Below are 25,225 nucleotides of genomic sequence, written 5' to 3'. Positions count from 1 at the left end.
CTAACTCAGACTTTTGATGCTCCTCCAAAGAAGTGAATCTAGCCTCTCCTAACTGGGCTCTGTATAGAGCACTGGAATCTTGTATATTCATAATCACAGAAGTTAAAGTCTGAAAATAATCCCCTTCTATTTCTGTCAGGGAATTCTAGACCCCAGGCTATGAGTGTTTTAGAAGTATGAAGAAATGGCTGACTTACCCATCCAGTATTGCAGATGATTCATTCAGCTGGGCTGCATGGTTCTCAGCCTGCAACACCTTTTCTGGAAGCATCCTGTCCTGAATATCTTGGGATAGATCGTCTATTTTATCCTTCAGCTGATCAGTGATCGGTTGTATCTTATCCCCCATGTCTTCCACATACTGAAAGCCACAAAACAAGAGTATTTAAAGAGCTGAATGCAAACAGCATAGCACTTTGCATATTGTTTCTCTATGAGATATAATCACATGTGCTTGGACATTTAATAAAACTTCAGTGAACTAATAAGGAAAAACACATCAGTGTTGAAACATGGGAACAATTAGGCTATTTTAAAAGCCACTATTCCATTGAAGACTTGACTGTCTTGAACTTGGTGTTCTTCCTTATTTCTTAATGATGTAAGAGAAAAGATAAAAACACACTTTATACACAACACTCACACACATGCACTCTTAGGGAGATATTTTCTAAATTATGGATGCAGAAATATTTATACTATGCTGTGGTGATATCCCTGAGATAAACTGCCAAGCCATATGACAAATTCTATTTATCATGCACCTTTGACTGACTCACCTACACTTTTGCTTATTAATCCATATCACTAAAGGCTACACTTTTGAAATAGCCATCACTTTCCCCCAAACAAATGACCTCAAGAGAGTTTCTAATCCACCCCCCCCCAAAAATATGGAATTTTCCCCCAAATTACATTTGTTTGAGGTGCAGGACAGAAATATTTCTTGGACCAGTGGCTGTTTTGAAATTAACTATTTTGCAAATTATCAGGGAGTGTATATTACTAAAGTATCAAACTGTAAAATCATAGCATTATAGACAAGTTATTGTAGAGGTTTCTAAAATATATTTATTTTAATTTTTCTCCATTAAAGGCCTCTCTAGCTTACACTGGTGAAAATCAGGAGTAACTGCATGAAAGAAATAAAGTTATAGCTAAACTAGCCTAAAACTGATACAAAAATAATGATGTTAAAGTTAAAACTCTCAAATATTTCTGAAAGCATTTTTCTGTAGGATGTATGGCATATGAAGAATATATGGTAACATGATTTGTTCTAATGTTTTATTGGCTGGAATGGTCTGAAGAATTTGTTCATTCAATCACTTCTTGTGACTAGTCCTCCCAAACACATGTCTATAGAAGTTTTAGGGTGGGATTTTCAAAAGCATTCAAGTGAGATAGGTACGCAAGTCCCATTGATCTACCTACCCCAAGGTCTGCAGCCACAGGCCCTTATGTAATAATTTCGTATGTTTCTTTTCTTTGTTGTGTTTCCACACTTTTTTTATGTGTGTACATGTGCATCTAGACAATAGAGCCAAGGGTAGGACTGCCTATGGACTTCTTGCACCTGCTATTCTAAGGCCAGAATCCTTTGTTCAAACCTAGATGCCTAATACCACACTTACAGAAGCAGACAGCATCTGTAAAAAGTAAGGGATGCATATATATGCATTTGTGTGTAATACAATCAGATTGGGTCAACCTTGATCAGTTTATATACCAATTTATCCTTTACAACCAGGCTGTACACACAACAATGGAAAGCCAAATGCTTCCAATTGAAATATTCCAACACTGATAAAGGTTGGATTAATTAGGTGTTCCTTTAATTATCCATTTAGCTACCTCAATGTGCCTACGCTCAAAAACCAAACCAAACCAAACCAAAACCACTCACCTCCACAGCTAAATTGATTTCATTTGCAAGACGGCTGGCTTCATCCAAGATGTCATTCCCTTCTTTTAGTGTTTTTTCGGCCTCTTGTCTTCTACTTTCTACAGCTTGCTTCCTTTTCTATAGGTTGAATCCACACAGTGAAATAAATTAATTAAGCAAAGGTAAAGCAGGAGTGGCCACGCACTCCAATACCCCTGCATTTTTTTCTGGGTCCCCCCCACATGAAACTTCAGATACCTTCAGAGATATTAGAGCAAAAAATAAAAATACAGCATGTCTCAGTAGCAAAGATAGTCAATATCTGAGTTTTATATTGCCCCACCACAGAACTGCCTCACCATAGCACTAGAGTAGAATGAGTTTGAAAAGTCAGAAATCCCAACCCTTTCTCTTCTTTTGATAGTTATTTTCCCCAAGTATGACAGTGAATTAGCCCAAAGCAAAATGTTGTGAAGATTCCTGAAGTATCCATATTAATTTTCATTCTTGCTTTTAATTGTTGATCCCACATTTAATAAAAGTTTCCAGTTTGTCGGGTTTGGGTTTTTTGACACCATTGCTTTATTAGTTTGTGAAGCAACCTTGGGACTTTCTTGTTTCCAACTAGTGGATACTGCATACATTGCACAAGAGGGATGGCACTCGTTTGTCTCTAGTTCAAAGTACTAGCTACATCATGTACAGAGCCATTAAGCATCACAGAGTAGATTGACAGCAGGCCATAAAATTGCATCATTCAGGCAAACAGGGAAGTGCAATGATGGCCACAAATTAAGAGAAAGGGAAAAAAGATGGAAATCTCAGAATGATGAAGAAAGCAAAACCATTGGTAGAGGGGACTCTTCACAGCATTCAGATAATTGTTATTACTTTATTAATTATTATTATTAATTGTATCATCTATTGTGTTAGGGAGTGCATAAGAACCTAGATAAAAGACAATCGCCCCATCTTCTCTGCTCTAACCCCATTGGAAGAGAAATGTAGAGCAGCTGATATTTTCTAACTTCTTTACAATACAGCATCTATCTGTAAATCAATCAAGCGCACAAACCTCTGATGAAAACTCAGGTCCTGGAACTCTAACCTCATCACTGTATATTAGGCAAAAGCACATCGAGAGCAACGAGAGTTTGAAACATTTATCTTCATTTATGTTTGACTCTGCTCTTTCTATCTTGGATAAATGCTTGTTAATGAAAAGTATAATGTGCTTTTCAAGTCTTTGCAATTAAAATTAAATCAGAAGCAGACTCCCCTGCTACCAGGGAGATCATTTATAACAGCTACTAACTACGCAAGATATACTTTGATTTATTAACCTTTAACATCTACACACCCAGTTCATTTCTTTCTAGAGGTGGGATATAAAGGTGAAAGTGCAAGGCTGCAAGATGCAAATAGAGGATAGTGAAGACTGTAATTGGTCTCTTGCTAAAACTTTAACCCAGGGTTTAAATTTTGCATAGGGACTTTTGTGGGTCTTTGCACTGGGATGAATTTCACCCCACATGCACTACAGGGATCCAGGGCATCCTTCACCTGAAATTTCTTAGAGTTCTATTTGCTTTTTAGAAGAAATAATAAGAATGATGAAGAGAGAAAAAAACATTCATTGAAGGGGCTCTTCACAGCATGTATATATTCTGCTGGTTGTAAAAAGTTCATGTGAACCAAAGGGGTCAGAGTTCCAGATTCTGGTCTAACCCTCAAGATGGTGGTAAATCAAGGGTACCTGATCATCAGCACTAACCTCTATCACTGTCATGTTTCTTTGGTTGATTGCAGATAAGCGATTGGCCTCCCTAATTTTACTACTGGCTTCTCTCAGCAGGTCTCGAGCATCGTCAACCTTGTTTTTGTAATCTGCCATCTTGTCCCTGACCTCATTCTTGAGCTCCTCATTTTTCTCTGTGGGCTCTCCAAATAATTTCTTCACTTTGTTCAAAAGGGCTTCCGCATTTCTGCAATTCCCACCAACACAAACAAAAAACAGGCATAGAATTCAACTTCACCACACCCAGTAATCTCATCATTTTTAATTCCATAACAGCTGAAATATTCATTTGAAATAGAAGTGGAAAACAACTTTGAAGAGAGTACACATTTAGTAAAACAAAAGGACAAGTTCATATTAGGTTTTCTTATGGAATTTTAAATTCACCCTGAGTCCACATCCCCTCATCCACATTAATGTGACAAGTGTCACAAAGTGGTCCATTACCTTGAATGGAGGGGACATGCCTGATCTGAAGCTGTCTCAAAGCAAAGCTTCAGACAAGCTGCGAGAGTCAGTTTGAAATAATTAATTCTGTTCCCTTTTTCTTTGTTACAAACAACCTCTAGAGGGTTAGACACTTTTTAAAATGAAAGCTGAGATTATGACATAGTCTCACGATTACAGGAGGTGGCGCTTTAAGAAAAATATCAACCATCACAAAATTCTTCATAAAATCATGAGAGTAGGAAAACTTTATGTGCAGCTATTTACTTTGGGGTTTTTGGTGAGAAAGTGGTGGATTTTTTTTTTTTGAATTAGGTTCAGTAACGTGCCCTTCATGTGGACTGGGAGGAATAGGATTACAGACCTGAATTCAAATTTAAACACTGAAATAAGAAGGGGGCAAAGCAACAACTGCAAGTAAAGTTCTATTGACTATAGGAGCAAGAAGATGACTTCAAAGGGAACAATTAAAACAGTCTTCTTCCTTACTTAGCACGTAGAACTTCATGGCAAACACAGGGAAGGGGGAGATCCTAGTCACTTGGGTCCTTGGGCAAAATCCTGAAAATTAGCCAACCAGAACCAGTGACTGTCCAAAATCATTTGATAAAAGAGTAAACATGATTAATTACTTCAAAGTAGTCATAAGAGTTGTAATCCCCTTCAAAATGGAAATGTTTCAAAGAGGTTTTTTTTCCTGAAAACTATGAATTTTAAAAAGTATAAATACATCATTTTAAGGATAGCATTTTTAACCCCTTTCCCTTATAGAATGACTTAATACCTCCAGAAAGAGTCTGATTGGACAATTTCCAGAAAAACTTTTTTATGGTAATGCTAAAAAAACCCAACTTTGTGTTGAAGTCAATGGCAAAAGTCCTTTTGGCCTATAATACTTCAAATATGGAAAAACATATCCTTCTGAATGCCTCTGCTGGTGGATAATTTTACACAAATGTTAGCACTTTCAGGAATCCAAGGGCTACAAAATAGATATGAAATATCAGAATCCTTTTCTCTTATGTTTCAGTGACCTCCACTTTTGAAATCCCATCGGAATGGATTACGATCGTATTAATCAGACTCATCTTATTGGGCTCAGGGGAGGTTGAAGCTTGTGGCCCTTCTACTTACTCTAACTCATCTTGGGCTGCCCTTTCTTGCACATTCAACTTTCTTCTTCTCAGTTCTCTCATCATTCTATCAATATCACTCTGCAGAGCCTGAAGGCTTTTCTCCAGGGTCTTGTCTTGGATTCGGAGCGTCTCATTCAGTTTTACAGCATTTTCATTTACAGCTGCAGATTTGGGGGCAAAACACACATATAGGAAATAAGTAAATAAAAGTGACACAGAGACTTTCAGCATCCGCACATCATCACCATCACCAAGGGAAATGCAATTTGCAATGGGTATTCCTGCTGTGAAATATAAAAGGCAGTTAATCCAACAATCAGTAACAAACGAGAAAATGTTATATGTTCCATCAAATCCTTTATTGTATTTCACTTTCAGGCACAGTAATTAAAGTAAGGAAGCTTTATATCTAAAGTAAGAAATATATGTAGAAAATAGGTACCAAACCCTGGAAACATCAGGTGATTTCCTGAGTTACCCAGGAAAGAATTTTCTGTAGTATCTGGCTGATGAATCTTGCGCATATGCTCAGGGTTTAGCTGATCGCCATATTTGGGGTTGGGAAGGAATTTTTCTCCAGGGCAGATTGGAAGAGGCCCTGGAGGTTTTTCGCCTTCCTCTGTAGCACGGGGCACGGGTCACTTGCTGGAGGATTCTCTGCTCCTTGAAGTCTTTAAACTACGATCTGAGGACTTCAATAGCACAGATATAGGTGTGAGGTTTTTTGCAGGAGTGATGGGTGAAATTCTGTGGCCTGCATTGTGCAGGAGGTCAGACTAGATGATCATGATGGTCCCTTCTGACCTAAATATCTATGAATCTATAATTTGGGACATTGAGCAGGGAGTGAGGGAGTGGGGCAAGAATGGAATGAAAAAGTGAAACGTAAATGAGTTTTAGAGGACGGTTTACTGTTTTTAAAATGCAAGTTTACTAACGATAAGAAGAATAAATGATGGAGATCCCCCTCTAAAAATGGAGAGCAAATGAGCACTGGTAAGAGAGCGCAAGCTTATGTGTTTATACACAGAAACACAGAAGGAGAGAAGGGGGAAAAAAGGCAAAGACTGCACAGTGGTGTGTATAAAAGTTTATGGGCATGTGTTCAAGATGGCTGAATTACTCATAAATGCCAAAGCCACTATGCAGGGCAATTCATTCTAGTACTGATAAAATATTTATGCCATAACACTCCATGGTATATTCTGAATATACTGTGAATAAAATTTTCTAAAGCATCTATATGACTTAGATGCTTAGAAGCCCCATTTTCAGAAATAATTTAGGCATTCTGGAGCAAAAGTTCCACTGACTTTCAATGCAAAGTGCCTTAGAATATGTCTACACTGCAGTCAGAGGTGTGACTGCAACATGGGCAGACGTACCCTAGCTAGCTCTCATCTAAAAATAACAATAGCAGTGAAGCTGCAGTAACAAGGGCTGTATAAGCCTGTCTAGGACCTCGGGTCTGTACTCTAGTGGCTAGCCCATGTTGTTGCAGCTTCAGTGATATTGTTGTTTGAGTTAGCTCTTTCAAAGCTAGCTCGGGTATGTCTACTTGTGCTGCCGTCATACCTGGGATTGCAGTGAAGACCTACCCTCAGTCTCTGTTGAAACTGGGACATAATCACTTTTGAAATTTTAATCCTACACCTTTAACAAAAAAGCATCAAAAGCTATTTCACAATTCATCAGAGAATTTTTAGTGATGTAAGTGTCATTGTTTTTTGTATTCCTTAAGCCCTAATCCTGCAAAGAACCCTGCTACGTGGGCAGACCCTTCCAGCTATGTGGAGCCTCAGTGACTTGAATGATACTCCATGCAGGCACAAGGGAATGCACACACAGAGATCACTGCAGGACTAGGCCCCCTTAGTTGCTATTAGCCCAACTGTATAGGTCTGAGCATATAATCAATTATATGAGCTTTAGGGCACACTGCAAAGATTCTTTATTTGCTAGGTCTGTAGGAAAGGATGGGATTTGGGGGTGATATGGTATATATTTTGTTGTTTTAAATTTCTGGCTGGTTAATTTAAAGTTGGTGCATGTAATGGGCAGGAGAGGAGGCATGGGCTTTGCTGTGCTACTTATTCCTTGTAAGGACTGTTATTTTAAAAATATGTTCAGGGCATCCAAGGATGTGGATAGGCACCTGATTTTAATTTTTTTAATGGAAAGAAATAGATAATTTAGGAATTCACTAAGATTTACCTAAAATAGAAATTACTGGACATAAGTTATATCTCACACCTAGAAGCAAATGCTGTTTATCCAACTGTAAAGAAGACAATATGCACATCCTAGTCATGCTGAGTTGCAAGTTATCAGACTATAATGATGCTACTGCTCTGGGGCTGGATATTCCGTCTATGAACTCCAATGAGTGTATTTTGGGGAAATTCAAAATTTGAGGAGAAAAAAAAAACATTTTACTGGCACATTTTGTTGTGGGTTTTAAAGATGGTTGTGTATAACTACTCACAGGCTTGGAAAGCAAGAAGTAGTCCAGTTAGTGAACATAGTGCAGATGAAGGAAAGATAAACAGCAAAAGCCATATATTCTATATTTATCACCATCACAACAGACAATATTACATTAGACAGAATATGTACTTTTCCTACTTAAGCATATATTTTATGTATTAAATATTTTGAGTTATCTGACAAACGTTCTGTTCTCATGCCAGACAAGGTGAGTGTCTGCTGGTGCACATGGTAGTAAGTCTTTGTATAAATGCCAGTTCATGAACTCTCTTTGTATAAATCAATACATAGAAATGGGAATTTCACTTGAGGCAGACAGGTAGCATCTTGTCAGTAGGATGGGTCAAAACTATGAAAGAAAACAAAGCACTTCTTGAACTATCCTGCCATAAGTCTGCAACAGTACATATTTACTTAATAGAATCATTGCAGTGTTTTATTCCTAGTTATTATCCTCTGCCTGTTTTGTTTATATGAATGCTTTTGTTAAGAGAGCACCCTGCCATAATGGAATGTTCCCTTTAGAGGAAAGTTACTGCTAACTCCTCAATAGTCAATCAGGAATCTTCAAGGTTGTGAGAACTTCATGAGATCAGACATTTAAGCGCAGCTCCATGGAGGTAATTAGGCACCTAACCGTCAGACTTAGGCTCCACTGAAATCCGCAAAACTCCCGCTCAGCTGCTGCCTACCCCTCTAGGTGCCCAAACTCACTTGGTGCCTACTTTTTTGCAGTAGAACTTCCCTTGGAGCCTCGGTTTCTGCCTTTGGGCATGTGCACTGCTGCTTTCCTCGAGGTGTCCTGGCACTTACCTCCCACCTAAGCCCCAGAGAGAGCCACAAACTGAAGGAAAACAGGTGTTCAGGCACTTAACATGCATGTGAGACCCAGTCTGACCAAGTACCATTCAAAACTCTGGGTGGGGGTCCCCATCTTATAACTTTTAGCCCAGTAGTTAGGGATATGGGAGACCCTTGTTCCATTCCCCCCTCTGCTCGATAGGGAGAAAGGATTTTAAAAGGCTCACAGATGGATACGCTAGCTGCCAGGCTAAAGAGTCACTCACTCTCACCTTCTCTGGTCCAATGGCTCTTCAGGTATTTATCCACCAGCAGCAGTTTTGTGTGGAGTGAGGCAGGCACATCAATCATTCTCACAAGAAACAATTTAGGATCCTAAGCTGTCTGACTCCTGGAAAGAGGTTCCCGGCTGTGGATCACTAGCAGCCCTTGGATATGGCGAATCGGGGTGACCGTTCAGGGTCCTGCACTTTGGGGGGGCACCGTTGGCTAGTATGATTGGCCGGCGCGGTCAGTCCCAGAAGTGACGGGTCGGTCCCAGAAGTGACGAATTCAACACTTCTGCCCTGGGCCCCACACCCTGCTAGGGACAACCTTGACTAGCAGAGACAGGCATCTCTCTGCCAGTCTGGACTTAGTTGCCAACTCTATGATAGGGGTGGGGCTTAAGATACACCCCTCTCATCAATATCTCCCATTGGCTAGCTTAGGTGGCTCCCTGCCTAACATGCTGGCTTTTATGGATCACATTCTAAGGCACCTATTTCTCCTCATTAATTATATGGGAAGCCTAGGTGCCCAACTCAGGCTTTGCGGATCAGAGTGCTGTTCCTGCAATTTCCTAGGTGGATAAAATCAGGCATTGTGAAGCTTAGAGTTGGAACACCTAAGTCCTTCTGTGGATCCTGGCCTTAGTACCTAACATCTGCCAGGTTTGCATAGATGTACTTGTGGGCAAAACTTGCCCTTAAGTGTAATTCACAATGTTGGTTAACCCTGGATGTCGATTGGCTGGTAAGGAAGCGATGATTTATAATGAAAGTGGTGCCAGAAGCACATTTTCATCTGTTCTTAAAATACTGACTTGGCTACTGGTCAAACACATGGATTTTAAAATTAGTCTCTAAACTTCTAAGATATTATGTGTATTTGGTTCAACCCCATCAAAATCTTCTAATTCTATAAAAAGAAAAGGAGTACTTGTGGCACCTTAGAGACTAAAAAATGTGTTTGAGCATAAGGTTTCGTGAACTACAGCTCACTTCATCGGATGCATTCCTCAGTGGGATCAGAGGCTAATGGCCTGTAGAAAGTGGTGTTGGAGAGCTGCCTACCAGCCTCTTGTTCATATTCCGACCTATTCATGATGACGACAGCCCCTCCTTTGTCAGCCTTTTTGATTATGATGTCAGAGTTGTTTCTAAGGCTGTGGATGGCATTGTGTTCTACACAGCTGAGGTTATGGGGCAAGTGATGCTGCTTTTCCACAATTTCAGCCCGTGCACGTCAGCGGAAGCACTCTATGTAGAAGCCCAGTCTGTTGTTTCGACCTTCAGGAGGAGTCCACCCAGAATCGTTCTTTTTGTGTTGGTAGGAAGGTCTCTAGGGGTTAGTATGCTGTTCAGAGGTGTGTTGGAAATATTCCTTGAATCAGAGACATCGAAGAAAGGATTTTCGGTCACCACAGAACTGTATCATGTTCATGGGGGTGGAGGGGCAGAAAGAGAGGCCCTGAAATAGGACAGATTCTTCTGCTGGGCGAAGAGTATAAGTGGATAGATTAACAATATTGCTGGGTGGGTTAAGGGAACCACTGTTGTGGCCCCTTGTGGCATGCAGTAGTTTAGATAGTTTAGTGTCCTTTTTCTTTTGTAGAGAAGTAAAGTCTGTGTTGTAAATGGCTTGTCTAGTTTTTGTAAAGTCCAGCCACGAGAAAGTTTGTGTGGAAGGTTGGTATTTTATGAAAGTATCCAGTTTTGAGAGCTCATTCTTAATCTTTCCCTGTTTGCTGTAGAGGATGTTGATCAGGTGGTTCCGCAGTTTCTTTGAGAGCGTGTGCACAATCTTTCAGCATAGTCTGTGTCGTATGTAGATTGTAATGGATTTTTTTACCTTCGGTCCTTTTTGGTATGATGTCCATCTGTTTGCATTTGGAAAGGGAGATGATGTCTGTCTGTATCTGTAAGAGTTTTTCCATAAAGTTGATAGATTTCCACTCCATGTGGCTAAATTCAGTACCTTGCATAATGACAGGTTTCAGAGCAGCAGCCGTGTTAGTCTGTATTCGCAAAAAGAAAAGGAGTACTTGTGGCACCTTAGAGACGAACAAATTTATTTGAGCATAAGTTTTCGTGAGCTACAGCTCACTTCATTGGAATGGATTTGATGAAGTGAGCTGTAGCTCGTGAAAGCTTATGCTCAAATAAATTTGTTAGTCTGTAAGGTGCTTCAAGTACTCCTTTTCTTTTTGCGGATACAGACTAACACGGCTGCTACTCTGAAACTTTTTAATTCTATGTTACCTGTTTTCCCTGGAAACCTGCTGGAAGTATCTTCTGTGGTGGTTCCAAACATTGGACACAAACTTTGTGGAGCAACAGGTTTGGCTTGTCATCCTTCAAACTCACTTTTGTCTGAGAGCAAGGAGTCTTCACTTTTGTAGCCATGTTGGTCCCAGGATATTAGGGACACAAGGCAGGTGAGGGAATATCTTTTATCGGACCAACCTCAGTTGGTGAAAGAGACAAGCTTGTCTCTTTCACCAACAGAAGTTGGGCCAATAAAAGATATTTCCTCACCCACCTTGAGTGCAAGGAGCTCAGCCTCATTCTATTTAAATCCACTTTGAAAACTGCAGCTCTTTTCATGTTTTTTTAACACTTACTTGTTTTATGTCAGGGTTGCAAGATCAAAAGATATTTTAAATAACTGATGAGTTCTACCAGGTGGAGCACATTGGGATGCATGTCATGAAAGTCAATATAAAATTAATCTATAGTATAGTCTGGTGACAAAAATGAGTATTTTTTTTTAAATGGATAGGCTATATTCTGCTGTAAGTAACACCCCTGCAACCACACTGAAAACAATGAGGGGTAGTAAAAGTCTAATAGGAGAGCTGAATGCAGCCCAATATTTCTCAAATTAAACTGCAGTTAATTATAAGAAGCCATGTTTTTCAAGTGTGTTTACCTTTCTCTTATTTTATAGCTTTGTAGAGTATTTAGGTTTTGCTTCCCAAAGCTGGCTGCTATCTTTCTGCTCATGATTCTCAACTGCATTTGTAGGTGCAGAGAATCAAGTTCTTGGAGAAGAACTGGCTCAATGCCACTGTTCATGGCTAGGACTCACTTGCAAATTCCAAACAGCAGATGTTCATTAGCAGCAAGTAGTAATGTATTTTTGAAGTCATTCTGAGAAATTAAGATGTAGCCTCAATGCACCAAGTGAAATGATAAAATTATAAGAGGCTTTTTTGTTCCGTCCAAATGAATTTTTTTTAACTGCCTTCAAAATAAACAGCTAAGCAGAAGGCACCCATTAGTTATGTAATCATAATAGCTGTTCTTCAAGAACTGGAACATTCCTGAAGGAACACTTCCAATTTCTTGCTCGTCTGTGCTTATAATTACCAATCCACTAACGGTTGTTATGAACTGCACCCTGTTGATTACAGAAGTCTGCAGATAGTTGGCTGGAGTTCCTTAGCCTGACTCTTAAATCACAGGATGTCTACCAGCTAATGCTCTCTCTTTCTCCCTTTCTCTCATTGTCTCTTTCCCTACTTCCTTTCAATTTCCATGAGGAGCAACTGCCATAGTTTTCTTTTTCCAATACCTTCTGCAGCCTGGAGCGTGTCTTTGATGAACTGTCCAAGAGACTGGGCTCTGTCATTACTCCTCTCAGCAGCCTGCCCGGTTTGTTCTCCATCTGCCGTCACCTTGGTAGCCTAGTGATCCAAATTGAGGAAAAGTATAATTAATGGACATGACAAGACTGCACCAGGAGATATTCCAACTGGCTGAATCCACTTGCAAATCTTTCCTCGGGCAAAAGGCAAATCGATGAATTATTGATCAGATGTACGAGAAGTGACACACACTGCTCAAGTACACAATTACATTTTATTTCCTCTTCCATTAAATGGAAATTGGAGGGCTTTATTTTTGGTTCTTGGAAATGCTAGTTGTGTGCAACAGCACACAAAGGGACTCAAGTTGAGAACATTCTTTGAATGTGTTTAAAGGAATATTGTTCAAAAGCTTTTAATGCATATTTCAGGGTGTACTTCCACTAGTTTCACTATGTGATTGATTTCCTGATGACAGAGTGCAGTATACACAGCACTCCCTATCTGGTACCTCCCCTGAGGTGTTTTTGAAGAAGACATGGCCTGTCTCAGTAAGTTAGTAGAATTTTAAATCAATACATTAATTAACTGGAGGAAGAAAGAAAAAGAGAAAGAAAAGGAAGAAGAATTACTCTTTCATTCATTTTGCTTAAAATCTTTTGTATATAACATTTTCAAGTGATCAATACAGTTTTGACTACGACTACCTTCATGATTTATAGTTTTAATGAATCACAACAGATCAGGATGGAGATGAACATCAAACACAAGTCTGACAAAGCACTAGTCAGAAAAAAAAACATCCAAATACATTCATATTTATTTTTAAATTCAAAAATCCCTATTTATAATACACCTACATTCATCATATGATATCTGACCATTTCTTGCAAACATTTCATATACTGAGTGCAAACACTATTTCATGGAGGAAAATAAGCTGTTTGTGTAGGAATGTGATTGCCCAGAAGGAACATCCCAGGCAACAGGGCATCATGCTCTCTCCAGTTCCTGGGAAAGGGTTGAAAGATCTACATGACCTGGAGCAAGCTTACATTTTATCTGGCTACAGCTATGCAAATCCTGTTCTCAGTTATGAACAAGCATTGCAATAATCTAGTCCAGGGAAATTAATGACACTTTAAAACTCTGAGTCTTGTCCAAGCTGGCTGTGTGTGAATCCTTACTTATCACACTAGATCTTGCCCAATCCCTAAATCTGCTCAGGAAAACTGAATACTTGTTACTGCACAGAAATGGCTTTAAAAATCCAAGAAGTACAATAATGTATAGTACTTAAAGCATAAATGGCCAAACTTGTCCTTGAAATAAAATCCATGGATGATTTTGGTCTATTATACTGACCTGCTTCACAGTAATTACAACATAGGTAATTTACATTAAAAATGGTTGAGGTGAGTAGAAGCATCAGTCTTACACTGACCATTAAAAGAACATGGGCTTGTCACTTCTATGCAAGTTATGCCTGTGTTACTGGATGATCAAACCTTTAAAATGTGCCTCAGAGGCAGAACTTGCTGGGTAAATTATACAGGGCATCCAGTACAGGTGATTGGTGGATGTACCTGGTGTTGATGGACCACTGGTCTAATCCAGGATGGCATTTCTGATGTCATTTTGTTCCTCATGTATTTGAGAATTGTCCTATTATTTATCGTCACATCTTCTGCAATCATCCTTTTATTCTCTGCCTTTGATTTTCCTAGAATGTTTTACATGCACTTCACTTTGTTCTACAATATTCTTGTCCTTCACTACAAATGATGTTTTATAACTTGCATATACCTTTCTTATCCTTGATTACTTTTTTCACATTCACATTAATTCAGATTGGCCTTTTTTAACTCTCACTATTTATGGCTGTATGCCATGTATTATATTTTGGCACAAATTAATCTGTCTTTGAACAGTTTCCATTTCCCCTCTGTGACCATTCCCTTAACTCTTTAAATGCATTCAGCTCCACTGAATGCTTCTTGTATTCAACCATAATTTGCTCTACTGGAAAATAAATTTTTCACTTTAATTTTTCTCTTTTTTGGACTAACTTCAACTCTACAAACCAAATTAAATAACCGATAGCATCACTCAGACGCTGTCTCACCATAACATAGACAATCAGGGGTCACTCTTTGTTAGTAAAGTGCCAACTATTTGCCATGTATTGAGTTCATTAGAATTCCCCATATCTACGGGGCAGGCTTCAACTGAAGAAAACACTGCTAATATTGAAAGTTACATCTCAAACTCCTTTCTGAGAAACTACCAAAGCCAGCCAGATAAGAACTAGAGGAAGGTGGTAGAGTGACATCCATGAATGAGTTTTTAAACAGGGTTGCGGGGGCTTCAAAAGTTACAGAATTTTAGACACAAGGTAAACCCTTTGGGATAACAAGGATCTATCCCAGGGAAATTCAGGAAGAGGGAATGTCTTTAAGTCCTGCGGTCCTACAAGTATCTTGTGTGGCTAGGATTCACAGGTGGCACACATCCATACAGATATAATCTTTATTCTCCACTGCATTTGGATCCCTTTCTGCCAAATCTGAAATCCACACAAATATTACCATCTGTGCTCAGCCCTACTTCTCCCTCTGTGCAATAGAATCTCCTAATACCATCTGCTCTGACTGAAGGGACTCATACTATGGTGCTGCTTCCATCCGCTGCATGCCACCAGGGGAATAGCTCTACCAAGAGCTTCTACCGAACACATGCTTTAGGTGGAGTGAACATGCAACGCAGACATATATTTGGCTAATTCAGGTGGGCTGCACAGAGGCAGGGTTTGGCCCCCCTTCAAGTACCTCCTGCTATCTACAGCCAAGGTTGCCTCGGCCACCTACTTTTCCAGATCCAGCAACGGGGTTTTCTTAGTCGTTGCGGCTGTCATGGATGGATATAGGGACGTCCTGATTTGCAGGGTAAGGTGTGGGTGAAGAGGTTTTCTGACTCTGTCTGGGAAGCTCAGCCCTCACAGTTGCAGTCCCCAATACACCACCATAGTCTCAGGGCATGGCTACGCTTGCCGATGTAGAGCACTTTGAGTTCAACCCGCCTTCGGAGAGCGCAGTAGGCAAAGCGCTGCCGTCTGTCCACACTGACAGCTGCAAGCACACTGGCGCTGCCACATTTGCGGCACTTGCAGTGGCATTGGGAGCGGTGCATTATGGGCAGCTATCCCAGCATGCAAGTAGCTGCAATGTGTTTTTCAAATGGGGGGTGGGGTGGGGTGGAGAGTGACAGGGAGTATGTTGTGTGTATGTGGGGGGAGAGAGAGTGGGTTTTTGGGGGGCTGAGAGCATGTCAGTATGCTGTCTTGTAAATTCAGACAGCAACAGACACCCTTAGCCCCCTCTCTCACACACAGCATTCCACAGTAATGGTTGCTTTGTCTTGGAGCAGATAAGCAGCCGGCTCTCAGAAACGGAGCTTTCAAAGGGCATTTCCACATTCCTGCAGCCAATTCCAAACAATGACAAGAGTGGCCACTTGATTTAAGGGGATTATGGGACATTTCCGGAGGCTGATCAGAGCGCAGTAAAGCAACACCTCGTTCACACTGGCGCCGCGGTGCTACAGCGAGGGTGAAGCAAACATTATTCCACTTACCGAGGTGGAATACCAGCAGCGCTGTAGCTGCGGAGTCACAGCGCTCTACGTGCCTTGCCAGTGTGGATGGGTAGTGAGCTAGTGCACCCAGGGCTCCTTTACTGTGCTGTAACTCACAAGTGCAGCCAAGCCCTCCATGAGGGTGGACTGTAAGAAATGAGTGAATGGAAATGTGAGTGAGGGAGAATAAAGTTAAATGGAAAGCCAGAAGGGGAGAAAAAAATGAGCTGATGGAAAGGGAAGAATGAAGCAAGCACCTGCAAGCTAATGAGGTGTGAATGTGAAGGTGAATGAATTGGCAATGAATATGAATGTAGATGAATGAGGGAGTATGGATGGAGGAGAAGACAGCAGGGAGAGATAGGAGGATGGCAGCCACTCTGGAGGGGAGGAAAGAGTGGATGAGAAGTTGTTCTGACTGACCAAACACAATGAAGGGGTTGCAGAAGGTTAAATACTGTGTTCTCCTGACCTTTACATTAAATGTATGGCAATTTTCTTCATGAACCCCTAATCTAGAAAATATCATTTCCCCTGCTTGCAGTTATAAGAGTCCTCTTCTATTTAAGGTCTGTGATGCCTAAGACCTTATAATTTGTATTAAAAGATGAAAATAAAGAGATAATGAATGAGCCTGCTTTTCATTACTATTTGGAGTACACACACACTCCCTCTCTTCAGGCACATGCACACATGTGCACACACACACACAAACACACACACTGTAATTCTGAAGGGATTTACAAAATAATATACTGATATAAAATGTACACAGGCAATAGCCAAAACCACTATCTTAAAGTGGCTTAAAACTACAACACAGGACTCTCTTTAGGGAAGGAGTCTAAAATTACATGGCACTTTTAAAATTTCAGGGGAATACTCAGCAGCTGATGTTAGCAATACAACTCTCAGTGTCACCTGTGTGTGTTAATTAATGTCCAGAGCAGCAATTCAACTACTTTGCTGAATATCGTCTCTCCAGGTCTGCCAGTCCTATATATTAATGTTCCATCAAATACTTGAACTTCAGCACTTCTGATATCAATTCCCCTTCTTAGAGTTCTCGACCATTAGGTGGCACACTTTATATTATTTTCCTTTCAGACTCTCTCTCTGATGACCTAACAATATTCCAATCTCTGCACTGAAGCTCTAATCTGAAATAAAAGCTTTCCTAATAAAAGGAATAACTAGCACATAGAATTGACATCCAGAGATCCTCAGCTCCCCAAAATAAAAGTGTTTTAAAAATTATTTGATTTATCGCTGTAAATGCCATTGCCATTTTGATAGCCCCACTGATTGACTCTTTGTGATAACTAGATTTGATTTTAAATCAGAAATTTCTCTGTCTTGCTGTGCAATTCTAAAGTGGAAACTGAAACAACTCACAGTGCTGTATAGCAGCTCTATAGCACAGTGCTCTATAGCAGTGGTTCTCAACCTACAGCCTGCTTGCAGCCCAATCAGCACACAGCTGCAGCCCATGTGACATCCTGAGGGCCATACAAGTAGTATATATATATATATATATATATATATATATATATATATATATATATATATATATATATATATATATTGTGTGGATGCAGTCCACATGAGACATAGAGAGCTGCATATGTGGCCCACAATGGTAAATTGAGAACCACTGTTGTACAGCCAAATGAGAAATGAACTACCACAACAAAGAGATCATTTGTCTATTTAAAACAGGAAAACCAAAATGCAGAAATTGCAAAACTTTTTCTATAATATGTCTGAGACCTCCTGGGCACTTCGCAACTCCATCACAAATGCTGAGTGAACCTGTGGTACCCGTGTGTGAGAGGCAATCCTACAAACACATGTTTATTATTTCTCTGAAATATTCAGGCCCAGGGGATTTGAAAGAGAAAACTATGCTTTTGAGGGACTGATAAAAAATGAGGAGTCTTTGTGGCACCTTAGAAACTAACACATTTATTTGGGCATAAGCTTTCGTGAGCTATAACCCACTTCATCAGATGCATGGAGTGGAAAATACAGTAGGCAGGTATAAATACACAGCACATGAATAGCTGGGAGTTGCCTTACAGAGTGGGGGATCAGTGCTAACGAGGCCAATTCAATTAGGGTGGATGTGGCCATTTCCAATATTTGACAAGAAGGGGAGAGTATCAACAGAGGGAAAATTATTTTTTGTAGTGACCCAGCCACTGCCAGTCTTTATTCAGGCCTAATTTGATGGTGTCAAGTTTGCAAATTAATTCCAGTTCCGCAGTTTCTTGTTGAAGTCTGGTTCTGAAGTTTTTTTGTTGAAGAATTGCCACTATTAAGTCAGTTATTGAGTGTCCAGGGAGATTGAAGTGCTCTCCTACTGGTTTTTGAATGTTTTTTGAATGTTACAATTCTTGATGTCTGATTTGTGTACATTTATTCGTTTGCGTTGAGACTGTTCAATTTGTCCAATGTACACAGCAGAGGGGCATTGCTGGCACATGATGGCATATATTACATGTATTTATACCTGCCTACTGTATTTTCCACTCCATGAATCTGATGAAGTGGGTTATAGCCCACGAAAGCTTATGCCCAAATAAATTTGTTAGTTTCTAAGGTGCCACAAGGACTCCTCGTTGTTTTTGCTGATACAGACTAACACGACTCTGAAAAGGGACTCATGGACTCCGAGCCCAAAAGGGACCACTGTGATCAGATAGTCTGACCTCCTGTATAACACAGGCCGTAGAACTTCCCCAAAATAATTCCTAGAGCAGATCTTTTAGAAAAACATCCAATCTTAATTTTAAAATTGTCACTGATGGTGATTCCATCACAGTAACCCTTGGTAACTTCTTCCAATGGTTAATTGCTCCCATTTAAAATGTGCACCTTATTTCCTGTCTGCATTTGTCTAGTTTCAACTTCCAAGCCCTTGGTTCATGTTATGCCTTTCTTTGCTAGACCGATGAGCCCAATATTACATATTTGTTCTCCATGTAGGTGCTTATAGACTGTAATCAAACCTATACACTTCCAACAGTGGTCATGCTAGTGCCAAATACAGAAGTAAAATAACTTCTTTACTGCTACTCGAAATTCTCCTCTTTATGAATCTCCTGATCGTGTTAGTTTTTTTGGCTACTGTGTCACACTGGGAGCTCATGTTCAGCTCCACCACAACCACCATGTCTTTCTCAGAGTCACTGCTTCCCATGATACAGTCCCCCATGCTGTAAGTATGGCCTACACTCTTTATCCCTAGATGTATACATTTAGCCATATTAAAACACATATTTTTGCTTGCACCCCATAATACAAAGTGATCCAGATCGCTGTGAATCAGTGACCTACTCTCTTCATTATTTAACAATCCCCCAACTTTTGTGTCATCTTCAAATGTTATCAATGATGATTTTATGTTTTCTTCCAAGTCACTGATAAAAATGTTAAATACTGTATGGCCCAGAACTGATCCTCACAGGACCCCACACAAGCTTGATGATGATTCCCCATTTACAATTATACCTGGACACCTGTCATAAGAACATAAGAAAGGCCATACTGGGTCAGACCAAAGTTTCATCCAGCCCAGTATCCTGTCTACCGACAGTGGCCAGTGTAATGATCAGTGATCTCTCTCCTGCCATCCATATCCACCCTCTGACAAACAGAGGCTAGGGACACCATTCCTTACCCATCCTGGCTAATAGCCATTAATGGACTTTGCCTCCATGAATTTATCCAGTTCTCTTTTAAACCCTGTTATAGTCCTAGCCTTCACAACCTCCTCAGGCAAGGAGTTCAACAGGTTGACTGTGTGCTGTGTGAAGAACTTCCTTTTATTTGTTTTAAACCTGCTGCCCATTAATTTCATTTGGTGGCCCCTAGTTCTTATATTATGGAACAAGTAAATGACTTTTCCTTATTCACTTTCTACACACCACTCATGATTTTATATACCTCTATCATATCCTCCCTTAGTCTTCTCTTTTCCACGCTGAAAAGTCCTAGCCTCTTTAATCTCTCCTCATATGGGACCCGTTCCAAACCCCGAATCATTTTAGTTGCCCTTTTCTGAACCTTTTCTAATGCCAGTATATCTCTTTTGAGATGAGGGGACCACATCTGTACGCAGTATTCAAGATGTGGGTGTACCATGGATTTATATAAGGGCAATAAGATATTCTCTGTCTTATTCTCTATCCCTTTTTAAATGATTCCTAACATCCTGTTTGCTTTTTTGACTGCCACTGCACACTGCGTGGACATCTTCAGAGAACTATCCACGATGAATCCAAGATCTTTCTCCTGATTTGTTGTAGCTAAATTAGCCCCCACCATATTGTATGTATAACTGGGGTTATTTTATCCCATGTGCATTACTTTACATTTATCCACATTAAATTTCATTTGCCATTTTGTTGCCCAATCATTTAGTTTTGTGAGATCTTTTTGAAGTTCTTCACATTCTGCTTTGGTCTTAACTATCTTGAGCAGTTTAGTATCATCTGCAAACTTTGCCACTTCACTGTTCACTCCTTTCTCCAGATCATTTATGAATAGGTTGAATAGGATTGGTCCTAGGACTGACCCTTGGGGGAACACCATTAGTTACCCCTCTCCATTCTGAAAATTTACCATTTATTCCTACCCTTTGTTCCCTGTCTTTTAACCAGTTCTCAATCCATGAAAGGATCTTCCCTCTTATCCCATGACAACTTAATTTATGTAAGAGCCTTTGGTGAGGGACCTTGTCAAAGGCTTTCTGGAAATCTAAGTACACTATGTCCACTGGATCCCCCTTGTCCACATGTTTGTTGACCCCTTCAAAGAACTCTAATAGGTTAGTAAGACATGATCTCCTTTTACAGAAACCATGTTGACTTTTGGGCAACAATTTATGTTCTTCTATGTGCCTGACAATTTTATTCTTTACTATTGTTTCAACTAATTTGCCCAGTACTGACGTTAGACTTACCGGTCTGTAATTGCCAGGATCACCTCTAGAGCCCTTTTTAAATATTGGCGTTACATTAACTATCTTCCAGTCATTATTTTGAATCCATCTGCTGTGTACCATGTTAATTTTATATCATTCTAGTTTTTTAATCAAAATGTTATGCAGTACCAGTTCAAATGCCTTACAAAAGTCTAAGGATATTACGTCAACACTATTATCTTTATCAATCAAACTTGTGATCTCATCAAAAAAAGATAACAGGTTAGTTTGAACTGGAACTGTTTTTCATGAATTCATGTTGATTTGCATTAATTACATTATCCTCCTTTAATTCTTTATTAAGTGAATCCCATATGAGCCGCTCCATTATCTTGTCTAGGATTGATATCAAGCTGACGAGCCTATAATTACCCATGTCATCCCATTTACCCTTTTTAAAAATTGGCACAACATTAGCTTTCTTCCAGTATTGCAGAATTTCCCCAGTGCTCCAAGACTTATTGAAAATCAACATTAAAGGTCCAGTGAAAAATTCTGTCTGTTCTTTTAAAACTCTTGGATGCAAGTTATCTGGACCTGCTGCTTTAAAAATATCTAACTTTAGTATAATCTGTTTAATATCCTCCAGAGATACTAGTGGAATGGGAAGAATGTTATCATCACAATAAGACTATATCATCTCTCTTCCCCCCAAATACATAACTGAAATATTTATTGAACATTTCTCCATTTCTGGATTATGATAGATAATTCTACCATTTCCATCTAGTAATGGACCAAATTCCATTGTCAGGATTCCTTTTGTGCCTAATATATTTTAAAAACTCCTTCTTATTGTCCCTAACTCTGCTGGCCATAGATTTCTCCTTTTGTCCCTTCCCTTTGCGTCCCTTATCAATTTCTTACATTTCCTAAGTTCTGATTTATATTCATTATCATCAACCTCCCCTTCCTTCCATTTATTATGTGGGTTACGTGTTACATGATTCTACTAAAGCAGAAACCCCAAGACTGTTCAAGAGGCAACACTTCAGTGCAGGGGGAAATGACAGAAATCTACTGACTCACTTGCTGAAGGCCTCTGTTACCCAAAAATGGGCTCCAGCCACAGGAGTCACTGTGGTAATCTGGAGGCTTAGCCACTGTTGGTTTTGTAAAATAACTCCTAGCAGCAACCCTTTTGAGACTTGTTCATATTTGCCACAATAATGGCTCTTTCCTTTAGCACTATCTTTTTCAAATCTGTTCATTCTTGAATGATGAGTACCTGCTTCTGCTTACATTATATGTTTATGTGAAAAGAACACATCTGAACATACTGCCCCCCCCAAAAAGAGGATGTCGGGGAGGCGTGGGGAGTGATTTGAAACTGGCACTTTGGGAGTGAAAGGTGATTTATAATTCAGCCATTCATTCACATTTAATTCATCTTCAAAAAGAATTTTGTCTGTCACTTAGAAGCATCCCTTTAAGCTAACCCCTAGCTTTACCTCAGAATGCTACAGGCTTACCCTTGTCAGTAACTCGTCCATCTCTGTCACGAGGGTATCCAGGTTTTTTTGTGCCAACTGAAGGAGTCTCTCTGGTGCTCGCTGAGGTGATAGCAAATGCTGGGGAAAAAAATCCATTTCATGGATTTCAGGTCTTCAGAAATAATGGAGGGAAGAAACATCAAAGCTTTCTTCTCAGTGCAGATGTATCTCCTTTTTTGACACTAATGACTAATGTCACACCCATCCAAACCTGTTTACTCAGAGGTCCTGACAGCTTTAAATCTTTTAATATAGGATATAAAATATATGCATGTGGTAGAGTATACAGTGCACTGACTACAATGTAACTGATCTACGGACTGTTAACAAGAATATTTATTTTTACTAGACTTTCATTTCATTTTCTCTGTGCCTGCCATATATTTCCTTCCATCCAAGTGAACAAACAAATTACCACTGCATGATTTACTTATTATCATGAGTCAAAATACATAATTGTAATAACTATTTACCAACTGTGACAAGTTTGAAGTAATTAAACCTTTCATTTGTCTTTTTTCCTACTTCTAGCTGTGGTTATGTGTACAGGCAAATATATAGGTGTCTGTACTGAATCCTTGGATTGATGTAGGTGTGCTATGCATATACCTTTAATTCCTGTGTCGTGTTCTCAAAACCATACAGCATTTTATATGGAGGAGGCAACGGGCCACTGAGGTTGACACTCAAAGTCATCTGGTTTAGTCGATCCAAGTCACTTAGAAGGAGTCCTATGCACTCATCATCACAAACTGTGGGAAGGACAGCGATAGTAAAGCATATTTATTCCTGCTAAGCATTTAAGGCAGATGTTTGAGCCAAAAATCTTTTACAGCACACTTACAATTCTGTGAAAGATAATGCCACCAATCTCAGATAATTAAACCCAACAAATGTATGGAACTAGAAAAAAACATGGAAACAATAGGTAGGGAATATTGCCTAGAACTTGATAATGGGACAGTATGATATAAAACCTATAGAGCTAAATTAGTAGACTTACCTGGGATAAAGAGGGAAAAAATTAACATTAAACGTTATAGACTAGCCTGTACAAAATCCTAATTTAGGTGAGCAATTTAGAGGAAGTCTGGAGAAAGCAGGCAGATAATTCAGCAATCTAAAGAGCACTAAAAAAAAAGAACTATGGATTGTCCTGCCATGTATTTGAATAGATGCAAACCTCTTGTATTCATGTCATTTATGCACTTTATAGTCACACCACACATAGCAGCACGGCCAAGCAAGTTAAACTGTAATGCAGATCGCAAAAAGGTCAGTATGAAAATGCTGATCACTTCCCCTTATTTAGTGCTTTCCTCTACTTCATTTCATTATTCAGATTATAATTTATTTGACTGTTGTGTACTGCATATGCCTTAAAGGCATTTGAATCTTTTCTCCCCAGTACTTTATCTTCCATTAAAAGAAGCTCACATAACCTTATCGTCTAATATTATTCACCCTGAAGACAGAAAATTATTCACCCTGTAAACAGAAAATTATGGGTATGTCTCTCTCTGAGTATGAGTCTCTCATCATCATGCACAAACATGTTACATAGGTTCAGTAAAGCTATACAGCATTTCGGAAGGTGGAGTAATTGTGAAACAATGAATACACTGGGGATGCTAAGAGACACAGAGGGCTGTGCCTAAAATTTTACAAGGATGTAATTATCTCACTCAACAACATCCTTTTAAGCTGCCTAATGGCTAGGAAACCATTAAGCAAAATGTGCATCTTTGTAAAAATAGGATGTATGGTAGATGATTTTCAATGCAGAATGACAGTTTCATCTGAAATCTATTGTTCCGTGTAGATTAAATCTCCTCTGCTTTTCATAATGTTCAGTCACAGTCATCAGAATGTTCCTTCATTCTAAATCAGGTGAGGACAGTTGAATTGTGAAGTGGGGGGCTGGTCCAATTGTGGATGGAGAAAGAAGAATGGATACTGGTTTAATACACCAAGGAGCTACTTGGAGAGGTCTGAGAGAAAATGGATGTCGGTTTAGTGCAGTGAGAAGTAGGTAGGCTAGCCACACTGGAAGGAGGATAGATGTTATTTGAAGAGTTCCTCTATTCATTTAATTCTTCCCCCTACGTCTCAATATTTTGTTGCTTGAGATGAAGTGCATTATAATTATTCTAGTGAAGGCCCTTATATTCTGGTTTTTGCCTGTATATCAAAAAGACTTTTACTGGCCCACCTCTTGTCATCTGTGTGTTTAGAGAGAGAAAACATATTTCCATAAGCTAAAGGCAAGTTTTACGGCAAGCTGTGTGTTTTATATACCAACATCTGTCTCCTAATTGGTCAAGAAGACACACAGATCTGAAAGCCATTTTGGAGGGTGTAAATGCATTGTCTAAGAGAAATACAGTGTGCTTTTAAAGCAGGGGAATTTTTTAGGTATATTTTATTTTATTCTGTATTTATTATATTCTGTATATTACATAAAACAATAAGAAATTTCTAGTTGCCCTCAATATTTTTGAAGTGACTGGAAATTAAAATGGGCTGCAAGTTAAAACCAAACAATTTACCGTAACAGGAAAAATTTGAATAGCTTATAAAAACATGAAGTATTCTCAGTGAACAAACAACTGTCATTTGATAAGTTTTCTCTGAGCAAGTGATATGAATTAACACCTCTTGGTTGACAATCAGGCTGAAAAGATGAACTGCATCAAGTCAGGACCACA

General features: G+C 39.5%; 1 protein-coding gene across 2 annotated transcripts in view; it reads right to left on the bottom strand.

Annotated features, from left to right (window-relative positions):
- The window catches only part of LAMA2 (laminin subunit alpha 2), a 456,646-nt gene that overhangs the window by 79,646 nt on the left and 351,775 nt on the right, over positions 1-25,225 (bottom strand). For both annotated transcript variants that reach the window (XM_073337269.1, XM_073337270.1), the window contains exons 33-39: positions 23,127-23,269; positions 22,497-22,595; positions 12,392-12,503; positions 5,265-5,427; positions 3,660-3,870; positions 1,907-2,023; positions 198-361 (exon numbers count right to left, since the gene is read on the bottom strand). In XM_073337269.1, coding sequence (XP_073193370.1) covers positions 198-361; positions 1,907-2,023; positions 3,660-3,870; positions 5,265-5,427; positions 12,392-12,503; positions 22,497-22,595; positions 23,127-23,269 — 1,009 coding nt within the window. The remainder of the gene's footprint in view (positions 1-197; positions 362-1,906; positions 2,024-3,659; positions 3,871-5,264; positions 5,428-12,391; positions 12,504-22,496; positions 22,596-23,126; positions 23,270-25,225) is intronic.

The sequence above is a fragment of the Lepidochelys kempii genome, chromosome 3 (assembly GCF_965140285.1).
Source record: "Lepidochelys kempii isolate rLepKem1 chromosome 3, rLepKem1.hap1, whole genome shotgun sequence".
NCBI classification, from domain to species: Eukaryota; Metazoa; Chordata; order Testudines; family Cheloniidae; genus Lepidochelys; species Lepidochelys kempii.
Note: the sequence above shows the minus strand (reverse complement) of the source record. Positions and strands in the feature narration are given on the sequence as shown.